This window comes from Bicyclus anynana, chromosome 27, assembly GCF_947172395.1.
Source record: "Bicyclus anynana chromosome 27, ilBicAnyn1.1, whole genome shotgun sequence".
Classification (NCBI taxonomy): Eukaryota; Metazoa; Arthropoda; class Insecta; order Lepidoptera; family Nymphalidae; genus Bicyclus; species Bicyclus anynana.
The window spans coordinates 2,420,225-2,433,126 of NC_069109.1; the positions used below are offsets into that span (position 1 = coordinate 2,420,225).

The 12,902-nt window shown below is 35.4% G+C and overlaps 2 protein-coding genes across 3 annotated transcripts in view; both read left to right on the plus strand.

Moving 5' to 3' along the window:
* The window catches only part of LOC112058519 (gelsolin), a 102,894-nt gene that overhangs the window by 51,465 nt on the left and 38,527 nt on the right, over positions 1-12,902 (plus strand). The window lies entirely within an intron of this gene.
* Positions 5,694-12,902, plus strand: part of LOC112058517 (solute carrier family 2, facilitated glucose transporter member 1) — a 38,086-nt gene continuing 30,877 nt past the window's right edge. For both annotated transcript variants that reach the window (XR_008252216.1, XM_024099401.2), the window contains exon 1: positions 5,694-5,963. Coding sequence is in view for 1 of the 2 variants with exons in the window: in XM_024099401.2 (XP_023955169.2) it covers positions 5,958-5,963 (6 nt within the window). In the remaining variant the exon portion in view is untranslated. The remainder of the gene's footprint in view (positions 5,964-12,902) is intronic.

Sequence of the window (12,902 nt, forward strand, 5' to 3'; positions counted from 1 at the left end):
GGTACTTTCGAATGAAACGTTTCGTAGGGTAGGGGTGGTGTAATGGTAGGATAGGGGTACTTGAAAGTTCACATCGAGTTTCACGCGTACGAGGTCGCGGGCGTCCGCTAGTACTCAATAAAATAGTACAAAATGTACTCACAATATCAGTGCCATAGGTCATAGAGAACATCTTCACTTCCCAGTTGGAGTGATGGTGCATGAGTCCACCTTTATATACCTACTCCATCATAATTCATCTTTAGTTTTTGTTAACAGTTTTTAAAAAATTTAAAAACATGACGCACCATTTTTTTTTTAAATACTGATGCGACGTTTCATAGCGTACTAATTTGAGAATGTATTTGTTTTTTCATTTTGTATTTGAAACGTCTACGACACCGTCGTTTTCTGTGGCGCTATATTCTTTATCCCTAAACAACCGTTAGAGGGTGGGGACACTACACTCTAACAAAAAATAGCTCCTAATTACAGAATAATGTAGGTATAAACGGATCACTAAATCGAAAAATCTATACCTACTTATAATAAATCTGTAGAGAGGTCAATTCTGTACATGAAATATATTTCCAAAATAACTATCAGGGGGTGATTAGTGATCGATACTGATGCCAAAAATGCAATCAGTCTATCTGTCTGTATGTTCGTTATAGAAACAAAAACTACTCGACGGATTTTAACTAAACTTGGTACAATTATTCTTCATACTCCTGGGCAGGTTATAGTATACTTTTCATCACGCTGCACTCAACAGGAGCAGAGCAGTGAAGGTGAGAAAACAGGAGAACTTACTCCATTTTTTAAGCTTCCGTCGCGGTCGCGTGGTAGGGTAGGGTAGGGTTACGGTAGGGGTAGGGTAGTGATAAGGTAAGCATAGGATAGAGTACCCTACGGTAGGGGTAGGATAGGGGTACGGCAGGGATAGAGTAGGGGTAAGGTTGGGGTAGGGAGGGGTAAAAGTAGGGTTTCACGCGGACGAAGTCGCGGGCGTCCGCTAGTGTATAATAAGCTTAATATTTTAAACTCAAGTTTGGCGGTCAGATGGAGAAAACTTTTCCGAACACTAGAGATATTTTTCAGCTTCAAACTCCTGTAGGTCAAATTCTGTACATTGCAGCTATTTTGAAATTTTTTGTTGGATGGCATTATAATTAATATGATCGATACTGAAGCCGTAAACTCTTTTTTGTTTTTTTTGTCTGTCTGTCGGTCCGTCCGTCTTTTTTATTACCGGACATCACGCTGAAACTACTGAATGAAATCAAATGAAACTTGCCATAATACGAAGGAATAAGTAATAATTATATGGATACTTTTTGTCGCGAAAATAAAATGAGAAAGGAGTAAACTATAAAGTTTGTATGGTTTTAAATTCCTTCAGTTTTCAAGGAACATTTTGTACATTGAAGATATTTAAAAAAAAATTGGTTGGGGGGCATTATATAATCGATATCGAAAAATATTTTTAGCTTCATAAAAATATTTTTTTTTCGATTTATTATCTGTCTGTCCGTCCGTGTTTTTTTGTTATTCGGGTATCACGCTGAAACTACTGAATGAATCCAAATGAAACTTGGCACAGTTTAAGACCATAATACGGAGAAGGTTATAGGATACTTTTTATTGCGAAAATAAAAGAAGGGGGTGAATTTGTATGGAAAGTCCTTCATTTTAGAGTTACAGTTTTAAAAATTTGTTCATAATTCATACAAAAAAAACCGGAAAAATATAATGTAATTTAAATTTTTTTATAATTCAACCCTTAAAGTGGTGAAATAGGGCATACAAAGTTTACATTGATTTCCAAGTGGACGAAGTCGCGGGCGTCCGCTAGTTACCCAATTAAACAGATAGATCGCAATCCAAATAAAATATTTTGGTATTTACAAATAGATCAACACGAATCTTAATCCACAATCACTCATGTTAACACTGATTGATTGAGTATTAAGGCATTCTCAGACATTACAATAAGTGATCAGTCATTCAAACTCCAATTCAGCTCACTGCTGAGCTCGAGTCTCCTCTTAGAATGAGAGGGGTTAAGCCAATAGTCCACCGGCAAATGCGGATTGGCAGACTTCGCACACGCAGAGAATTGAGAAAATTCTCTGGTTGCAGGTTTCCTCACGATGTTTTTCCTTCACCGTTTGAGACACGTGATATTTAATTTCTTAAAATGCACATAACTAAAAAGTTGGAAGTGCTTTGGACCGGATTCGAACCCACACCCTCCAGAATCGGAGACAGAGATCATTTCGACTGGGCTAACACGGCTCTAAGACTATTATTATAAAGACAAAACTAATAGTGTAAAGAGTGTGTATTATTCACGCCAATTGCTTTTTAACTTCTCGCTTTTTAATTTTATTTTTTTCACATGAGAAAAAGGCAAAGGTATTACACCATAAAGGATGTCCCATGTCTTCAAATCTCGCTCTATTCGCAACTCAATAAAAATTAAATAAAAAAATTCATTTTTTCAGCATTCCACAAACAAGAACGCTGCATTTCATTCTAATTTAAAGTTTTTTATTTATTTTTCAAAACAATCAGTGCCTTACCTATAATTCTATTTTCGAATAAAACCTCCTCCGTTTTATAGTAGGCTTGTCGTAACAGACAAGAATTAAAAAACAAAATTACTTTAGCCCCTAGAGGCTGAAATGCTTGTTTAGCTCCGCTGTGGAGTGGTAATATGACAGTGTTTTTGAGCAAGAGTAGTGAAAATTTAATTTATTATTTTTCAAAACAATCAGGGCCTTACCTATAATGATTCTATTTTCGAATAAAACCTCCTCCGTTTTATAGTAGCCCCTAGAGGCTGAAATGCTTGTTTAGCCCCGCTGTGAAGTGGTAATATGACAGTGTTTTTGAACAAGAGTAGTGAAAATCCATGACTATTCAATAATGTAATGAATGAAATGAAAATTTATTGTATTATCAAGTTTACATAGCTGGTTGTGCTGGGACCCCGCTCTTCCTTAACTGTATAATCATAATATAAAACAATAACAATAATTTTAACTTAAATCAAATAATACATAATTTTCGTACAATTCTAACATGCAACTGAAGTCGAATATGTATCCAATCTAATATTATCTTGTCTTAACTAACTCAGAATTTATTTAATAACGGTCAACAGATCTTCGGTTCCATCATAGGTAAGGCCTTGTAACCATGGAGAGAGCTTCCCCTTGCCCTTGCACTCACAGTAGTTTAAGGGGTAAATACCCAAAAGTTCATTAAGTATATTGTATAACATATATCGTTTTTTTATATTGCATAGCTGCAAAGCAAGTTTTATTAATTATTGTGGTTATAACGTTGGCAAGCAATTTTCTATTAATAAACCTTTCGCCCAAAGAACTTTGACCTTAGAGGATTTATTCTTCAAGTAAGTATGTTCGAATAATTCCAGAACGTTAACCTCTGAGGATTCATTCATTCTCGTATCGCATTCTATTTTTGAATAATAATTCGTTATTTCGTAACAATTATCAAGTTATCGTAAGCGTGACGTCAGAGCCAGGCCTCTGCGCCCTACGTGCCAGTACACACCTCTACTACGAACGAATCTTAAAGCGCTGCAGCGCTTTTTAATTTTTTTTAACCGACGTCCAAAAAGGAGGAGGTTCTACTGTATGTATGATCAGGGATATTTCCGTCATTAATGGATCGATTTTGACAATTCTTTTTTTTTTTTCTTTACAAGTTAGACCTTGACTACAATCTCACCTGATGGTAAGTGATGATGCAATCTAAGCTGGAAGCGGGCTAACTTGTTAGGAGGAGCATAAAAATCCATATGTATGTTATATATGTATGTTGTTATGTATCTATATATATATGTATGTTCAGCGATATTTCCGTCATTTATGGACCTATTTTGAAAATTCTTTTTTTTTTTTTATTCTTTATAAGTTAGACCTTGACAATCTCACCGGATGGTAAGTGATGATGCTATCTAAGCTGGAAGCGGGCTAACTTGTTAGGAGGGGGATGAAAATCCACACTCCTTTCGGTTTCTACACGACATCGTACCGGAACGCTAAATCGCTTGGCCGTGTCTTTGCCGGACCTGGACCAATTAAGAAAACCTCAATCGGCCCAGCCGGAGATCGAACCCAGGACCTCCGTCTTGTAAATCCACCGCGCATACCACTGCGCCACGGAGGCCGTCATCTATATATATGACTAATTTTCTAAAGAGGTAAAGTATTGTAAAATTCTGCCAATCCGCATTGGGCCAGTATGGTGGACTATTGGCCTAACCTGGCATTCTTGGAGACTTGAGCTCAGCAGTGAGCCGAATATGGGTTGATAATGATGATAAAAGAATTGTAGGGGTTCTCTGAATCCACAGAACCGATTTTGAAAATTCTTTTTTCACTAGAATTCCACGTTATTTATAAGTGCACAAAGCACAAAGCATAAGCTATGTGAATACTATCGCGTTAACGTAAACGCAAATTTATATGGAATTGAAACAGTTTGTACAGCAGTGCCACTAGACGGCGCTGTTACAATTTCTTAGAAATTCGCGTTTACGTTAGCACGATCGTCACAGTATCAATCTGCTACTTCATGACATTATTAACAAAAAGTAAAAAATAAATCCTGCTTAAGATTTATTTTTTGTAAGATTACTCAACTAAGTTTAATTATTAAAATAAAGGCTTAAACAGGAAGCAATAGAAACAGACATATTTAATGGTTGATTCACTTTGAGACCACAGAATAAAGAATATCCAGAATGAGTCATTACAGACAGCGTGGTGAAGCCGGTGAAACCCATAAAAAAACACCAAACGTCACTAACAACAATTAAATTATGGACTGTATCTACCACTTGATGGTAAACGGGCGATAAACGGGTTTCGATGTCGCACTCCATCAATATTACGTGTGAGTGTGGTAAAGTCAAAATCAGTTGTTTATGTTGTATCAACTGCTTTCATACAGAATTATGATGTATCACTTAACATTATAAAAAGATAAGATTTAGTTTTTTGTTTGTTTATGATTAAACACAAAAACTACTAGACCGATTTGAACAATTTTTTCACCATTAGAAAGCTACATCTTCACCGAGTTACAAAAGCTCATTTTCATTTCATCGACGTATTCCCAAGGGAACGGGAACTACGCGGGTGAACGGCTACGACACCGTAGTGTTCAGTGTGTTCTATCTGCCTATTATTCTTTAATCTGTGATTATTTTGAAATATTCGAAAAAGCTCAGAGAAGCCGAAAAGTGCTTACGAGCACAAAGAAGAATAATCGTTATTAATTTTCTATGTAAATAAATATAGATTAATACTTAAATAAATAATCAGATAGCAAAATTCATATTGGAAAATTCTATTTTAACAAAACATAAAACGCCATAAAGCGCTTCAGCGCATACGTTATCAAGTTTCCAGGAAACGAAAGAAAATACAGTTGATATTAAACAAGCAAAAATATACCTTATAATAGTATAGATAGAGTACAAAATGCTTTGGGAGTATGTGGAATGCTCTCCGTCTACAAAAAACTCCCTCGACCGGTTTCATGTGACGTCACTGGCAACTTGCGTCCAAGCATGGCCGAATAAAAAGTTCAACAGCAACCTGTTTGTCTGGTCCTATGAAAGTAAGACAGAGACACGCTTATACGGTTACATAATAAATTTAATTAGCTATCTCCGTCTTATTACAATCGTTCAGCGGTGAAACGACCGCGCGGCACGTTCTATTTCCGCGCGTCCGAATCGCGTCATTTGAAATTCGAATTTCGAATCGTTTCCAACGCGCATCGCCAGTTGCGCTTGAAAAAATAAATACCTAACAACATGACATAAACTTTTTTTTTAATATTTTTTTTTCAAAGTGCAGTGCTGCGTTTAAAAATAAAACTTTTCCGCGAGTGGATTTTATATTGTTTCTTTGTTTGGATTAAAAACAGACAGGATGGCGGTAAGTTTTTTTTTTAATTTATTTACTGCAAAGGCATTCCTTTCAGATGCTTACTCGTACTTGTATTTATTTTATTTTTATCTGAAAAAACCATTATCTAGGACACTTTTATAAAAAAAAAACTTAAATTATTCAGTAAGTACCTACTAATCGCATTAAGAGAGTCTCATCAATCATCATTATCAGCATAATCATTTATAAATGGCCCCCCGCAAGTTCCGGCCTCTCTTCGTTGGAATTTGAACCTTAAACCCACCACGCTGTTCCAACGCGTGTTGGTGGGTTTAGAGTGACAATGTTAGCCTCTGTAGCTATCTCTATAGCCCGAATCTCCTCATGTTTCATGGCTTAACTTTTTTTTTTTAAGAATATTTGCAACTAGTCGGGAAAGACTGTGCTAGGAGTGGGTACGACAAGAGACCAACGGGGCAGGGATCGAACCACCACCCCTCGGTGATGAGTCCGACTGCTTTACCGTTGAGCTATTGAGTTAATTTTAAAAAGTATACAAAAATTGCAGGCTTTTGTTCTAGTACAAACAAGTTTCTATAGGTACCTATATAGCATTTTTTTTCTAAACCGAATTTTTATATTGTTTATTCATCACTAGCGGAAGCCCGCGACTTAGTCCGCCCTTAGACCTCTTTAATCCGGCCCTTACGCTGTAAAAATGGAGTAAATTCTGCCGTTTTCCCAACATTTCCCTTCACTGCTCTGCTCCTATTGATCGTAGCGTGATGAAAAGTATACTATAACCTGCCCAGAAGTATGAATATTAATTGTACCAAGTTTCGTTAAAATCCGTCGTGCAGTTTTTGTTTCTATAACGAACATACAGACAGACAGACAGACAAAAATTTTACAGATTGAATTTTTGGCATCAGTATCGATCACTAATCACCCCCTGATAGTTATTTTGGAAATATATTTCATGTACAGAACTGACCTCTCTACAGATTTATTATAAGTATAGATTAACAACCCAAATTCGGCTCATTGTTCAGCTCGAGTCTCCTCTCAGAATGACAGGATAGTCCACGCTGGCCCAATGATTGGCAGACTTCACACACGTAGAGAATTAAGAAAATTCTCTGTTAAGCAGGTTTCCTCACGATGTTTTCCTTCACCGTTTGAGACACGTGATATTTAATTTCTTAAAATGCACACAACTGAAATGTTGGAGGTGCATGCCCCGGACCGGATTCGAAGCTACGCCTTCTGAATCAAAGGCAGAGGTCAAATCCACTAGGCTATCACGGCTTCTTTAATTATGCTACTAATCCTATCCTACTAATATTATAAACGCGAAAGTTTGTATGGATGTTTGGATATATGTTTGGATGTTTGTTACTCTTTAACGCCGCTACTACTGAAGCGATTTGGCTAAAATTTGAAATGGAAATAGATTTTACTCTGGATTGACACATAGGCTACTTTTTATCCCGAAAAAATCCATGGTTTCCCGAGATTTGCGAAAACTGATGACTTTGATGATATGAATGTTTGTTACTCTTTCACGCCTCGACTACTGAACCGAATTAGCTGAAATTTGGTATTGAGATATATTATAGCATGGATAAACACATAGGCTACTTTTTATCCCGGATAAATCCATGGTTTCCGAGGGATTTGTGAAAATCTAAATTCTCCGCTAGTATTACAAAAGCGAAAGTTTGTATGCATGTTTGTTACTCTTTAACGCCGCTACTACTGAAGCGATTTAAATGATATTTAAAACGAAAATAGTTAATACCCTGGATTATTATATAGGCTACTTTTTATCCCGGAGAAATTAATTACAATTTTCGCGGACTACACTGTACTTTTATTCATAGAATACCAAAATGCACTGAATAACCCTGGGAAGTTATTACGTACATTGGAGGAGGAATTTTACATTTTTTACAAATGGGGGTTTGAATTTATTGATTTTTTATGATACATTCGCATAAATAAAATCAGTGTTAACTAATGTATACGTAAAAAACAAAGATTGTCTGGATATTTGCAAAATTAATAAGATCAATATTTTTATTGTAATTTTTTTTTTTTTTTTATTACTTAACTTATCCTAATAACTATACAAATCATGCCCACGTGGAATGGTGGCAAGAATACTGGCTGCATTTCCGCGCTGGACAGCCAGGCTGATCCTTTGCGCAAAAAATGAAAATACTATAAATCTTATATTATATTGTAACAGAATTACTAGAAACGACTACATATTTATTATAGCTAATAAATTTAATGACATATACTTAAAATTGTGAACGTTGTGAGAATCTATAAGTAGCTAAGCATTTATTATTATTTATTAATGTACTTAATTTTAAGCATGAAATTAATGTATTAGCCGTTGATTTTCCTATCTATACTAATATAATAAAGCTGAAGAGTTTGTTTGTTTGTTTGTTTGATTGAACGCGCTAATCTCTGGAACTACAGGTCCGATTTGAAAAATTCTTTCAGTGTTAGATAGCCCATTTATCGAGGAAGGCTATAGGCTTTATATTATGCCTGTATTCCTACGGGAACGGGAACCACGCGGGTAAAACCGCGCGGCGTCAGCTAGTTAAAAATAAAATAATAATAATAAAAAAAATCAAAATCTATTAAAAAATCTTTTATCGTTTTTACGATAAAAGATTTTTTAATAGATTTTGATTTTTTTAAAAACTGTAAGAATTTTCATCTAACGCTATTTTTAGCGTTAGATGAAAATTCATAGAGTTTTAGCTTTCTTACATTAAATGTGACATTTTCAATACATGAACTATAAACATAAATGCACAAATAACAAAGATATTAGTAATTTTGTTTGACCGTCCATACAAAAACGATCATTATGACCTACGACGTCATTAAATCGTACTATTTTGTACGGGACATTTTTCAGGGATCCGTGGCAGTGCCGCAAATATCCCTCTACATCCCTAACTTATATACAATTTAAAAAACTGTCACTAGCCCTAACTTACAGTGCATACCCTAAATACATTGTGCAAGCCACTGACCATAGAGCACAGCGAGTCACACTATTATTATAAAGGTGAAAGTTTGTGTGTGTGTGTATGTTTGTACCTCCTTTACGCTGCGGCTACTGAAGCGATTTGGCTGAAATTTGAAATAGAAATAGATTTTACTCTGGATTAACACATAGGCTACTTTTCATCCCGGAAAAACCCATGGTTCCCGCGGGATTTGTGAAGAATTCCACGCGGATGAAGTCGCGGGCGTACGGTAGTATTTTTATAGTTACGGTCTAGAAGTGAAAGCTAATTTAGAAATCAATCAATGTCATTGTTTGAAATAAATAAATAATTAAATAGCTAAGTTAGCTACTGCGTAACTAACCTGTATTAGTTATCCTTAATTGCTAATTATTTACTTATTTAATTACTAGCGATAGACCGCGACTTCGTCAGCGAGCAAACAAATTCCGTAAATATACCACACCATAAATATACCACATATTTTTTTTTATTACCCGACTGCAAGAAGGGTTATGTTTTTCGCACATACCTTGTATGTATGTATTATGTATGTATGTATGTATGTATGTAAATATGTATGTATGTATGTAATATTCTTTATTACCTCATATCTTTCAAACCACTGAACGGATTTACGTTATTAGGATATCGTTAGATTTGTCTCAATTACCCAAGTGTTCTTAGACAGGTGAAACTAAAAAAAAATAACAAGACGACTGTGAGACGCTATAGACTTGAGGTGAAAATTTTTTTTCTAATATTGCAATATGGGTATCAAATTCAAGAGCTTCTTGTGAGGATTCTAAAATGGTATATCATGACCATGTTAAAAAAAACTACAATTAGAAAAACGTTATTTATTCGTTGTCTATACAAAATACGTGCGGATGACTATAGGTGCAAGCAGGTTTGTGAAGTGAAGTTATAAAATAGACTAAATTAAATAATTGGCTAAGCCGAGCCGAGCGTTCCGTAGTTTTTTTTGAATATTTGCTTAACCTCGGTTGGACGTATAAATTATCGTACTTAGTAATAAACGTAACAAATAAATCCGCAATTAACCATCTATCGTAACTAAAAAGTTTGAAATACATTAATTAATTAAACAAATAAAAAAACCCGACTAGATAAAGTATAAAAAAACTGAAAAGAAATAAAACCAGCTCAGTCCAGAAGTGTAGAAAGCAATTAGAAATCAGTCGGGACCTTAGATATAGGATAGAATTATTTTCTTCTACATTATTTAAAGATAACCATTTCAGCACATTATTTAATAGGTCCCGACTGATTTCTAATTGCTTTCTACTCTTCTGGACTGAGCTTGTTTTTTTTCTTTTCAGTTTTTTTATACTTTATGCAGTCGGGTTTTTTTATTTGTTTAATTAATTTATTTATTACCAAAAATATACCACATATTTTTTACCAAAAATATACCACATATTTTTTACCAAAAATATACCACATATTTTTTACCAAAAATATACCACATATTTTTACCAAAAATATACCACATATTTTTACCAAAAATATACCACATCATCATATCAGTCGATAGAGTCTACTGCAGGACACAGGCCTTTTGTAGGCATTTCCAAACATCACGATACTGAGCCGCCTGCATCCAGCGAATGTCTGCAATTCGCTTGATGTCGTCAGTCCACCTGGTGAGGGGTCTACCAACACTGCCCTTTGTAGTGCGGGGTCGCCATTCCAGCACCTTGGGACCCCAACGTCCATCGGCTCGGCGAACTATGTGCCCCGCCCGTTACCACTTCGAATCGCAACTCGTTAAGCTATGTCGGTGACTTTGGTTCTTCTGCGGATCTCCTCATTTCTGATTCGATCACGCAGAGATACTCCTAACATAGCTCGTTCCATCGCCCGCTGTGTGACTCTGAGCTTTCTTTATACCACATATTATTTACCAAAAATATACCACATTTTTTTTTTATTAAAAATATACCACATATTTTGCCGACCCCACGTATCTATCTATACTAATATAATAAAGCTGAAGAGTTTGTTTGTTTGATTGAACGCGCTAATCACAGGAACTACTGGTCTGATTCGAAAAATTATTTCAGTGTTAGATAACCCATTTATCGAGGAAGGCTATAGGCTATATTTTATCCCCGTATTCCTACGGGAACGGGAACCAAGCGGGTTAGACCGCGCGGCGTCAGCTAGTATATAAATAAACTAGTTGACGCCGCGCGGTTATAATATATATCCTATAGCCTTCCTCAATAAATGGGCTATCTAACACTGTAAGAATGTTTCAAATCGGACCAGTACTTTTTGAGATTATCGCGTTCAAACAAACAAACTTATTTTTCTTTTGTCTTCCCTTAGATGCCGTCTTGTTTTTATGTTTTGCAGGTTTTCATGTATGTATGTATGTATGTGTGTATGTATGTATGTATGTATGTATGTATATATGTATTTCTTTGTATATATGTATGATGTAGTTAAGTATAGTCTATGTATTATTATTATGTATTATTGCTTAATATTTATGTATTTAAATTACTTAACTTTTCTTATTTTTGTGTGCGTATACCCGAATCGGTGCTTACGTTTTTTTTTTTCTCTTCCACAGTGGTTGTCTGGAAGAGATCGCTCTTTAGCGATAAGACCGCCATTTGTACATTAGTTTCTAAGTGCTATTATAAGTTATTGTTTATTTTTGTTTTTAATGTACAATAAAGTATATTTCTTCTTCTTCTTCTTCTTCAAACTCTTCAGCTTTATAATATTAGTATAGACAGAGCAGCCTGTAGGTATAACTATTTGTAAATAAGTTATTGCATCAACAGTTCTCTCTATACAGCCCCAACGCACGCTTCCTATTGTTTTCATAATAACTGTTCGAAACAATTAACTACATTATAATCCCTACCTATATGGTAGGTACATATTCCCAACAATCACAGATTAAAGAATTATAGGCAGATAGAGCGTACGGAATGATGCAGCCATGTTATGTAACAAGATATCTATATTTCTAACCTACTAACCTATACCTAAGGACACTAACTCATAACAATGCCATTACTATTAATCATAATACTAATGTAATTAATATATAAGATTTGTTGTTGTTATAAGTTACCATCCCTCACTCTCCACGTCTCTATCCAGTGGCGGATTAAGGTCCAGAGCGCCCTAGGCAATCAACTTTAGCGGCGCCCCTGTACCGGCCATAAATGGCCATCACAATCTCACGATGACGTTGTATCATCAAACCCTAGACTTTAGTTGACCAGGATGTACTTACTCTAATGCGCAAATGAAATATGATGTTTTGTGAATAAATCAAGAGGGACGACAGAAAGAACATTGAAATTCATGATTCCTCTCCGTTCTGGGAAATAGGCCTTGTGTGTGTTGACTGATGATGGTGTGTTATGAATATATCACTAGAGATTTAGAGTATAAATCAGCATTTAGTTCTTAATGGTCGATATGTTATTTTCTTCATTTATTTAAAATTCTGAGCTCGCGCGCCCCTTGTGTCTACACGCCCCTAGGCACGTGCCTAGTTCCGCCTCTGTCTCTATCCCCACCACATCCGACCTATATAAATACTCCCGAATTCCCTAATCACAAAATTTTTTACAGGTAATATATGTATATTTATTATTGTTTATTTAGTCTATTAAGATATTAATTTATTCGTGGGAAAATTGTTGTTAGTAAAATACAAATTATGTAAAAAGTTTATAAGTAAGAGACGCAAGTATGACGTTTGTTTTTATGGATTTTCGAATCATTGGGTTTCACCGGCAGCACTGCGCGGCTTGTAAACACTCATTCTGTATCATTCTCTATTCTGTGCCATGTCCAGTGATTCATGAGACATCACGAGATATCTGACATTGTTATGCGGCATCATCGACTCTAGCATCTCAATAATTCAAAGAGCTGATGATTACATATACATCAT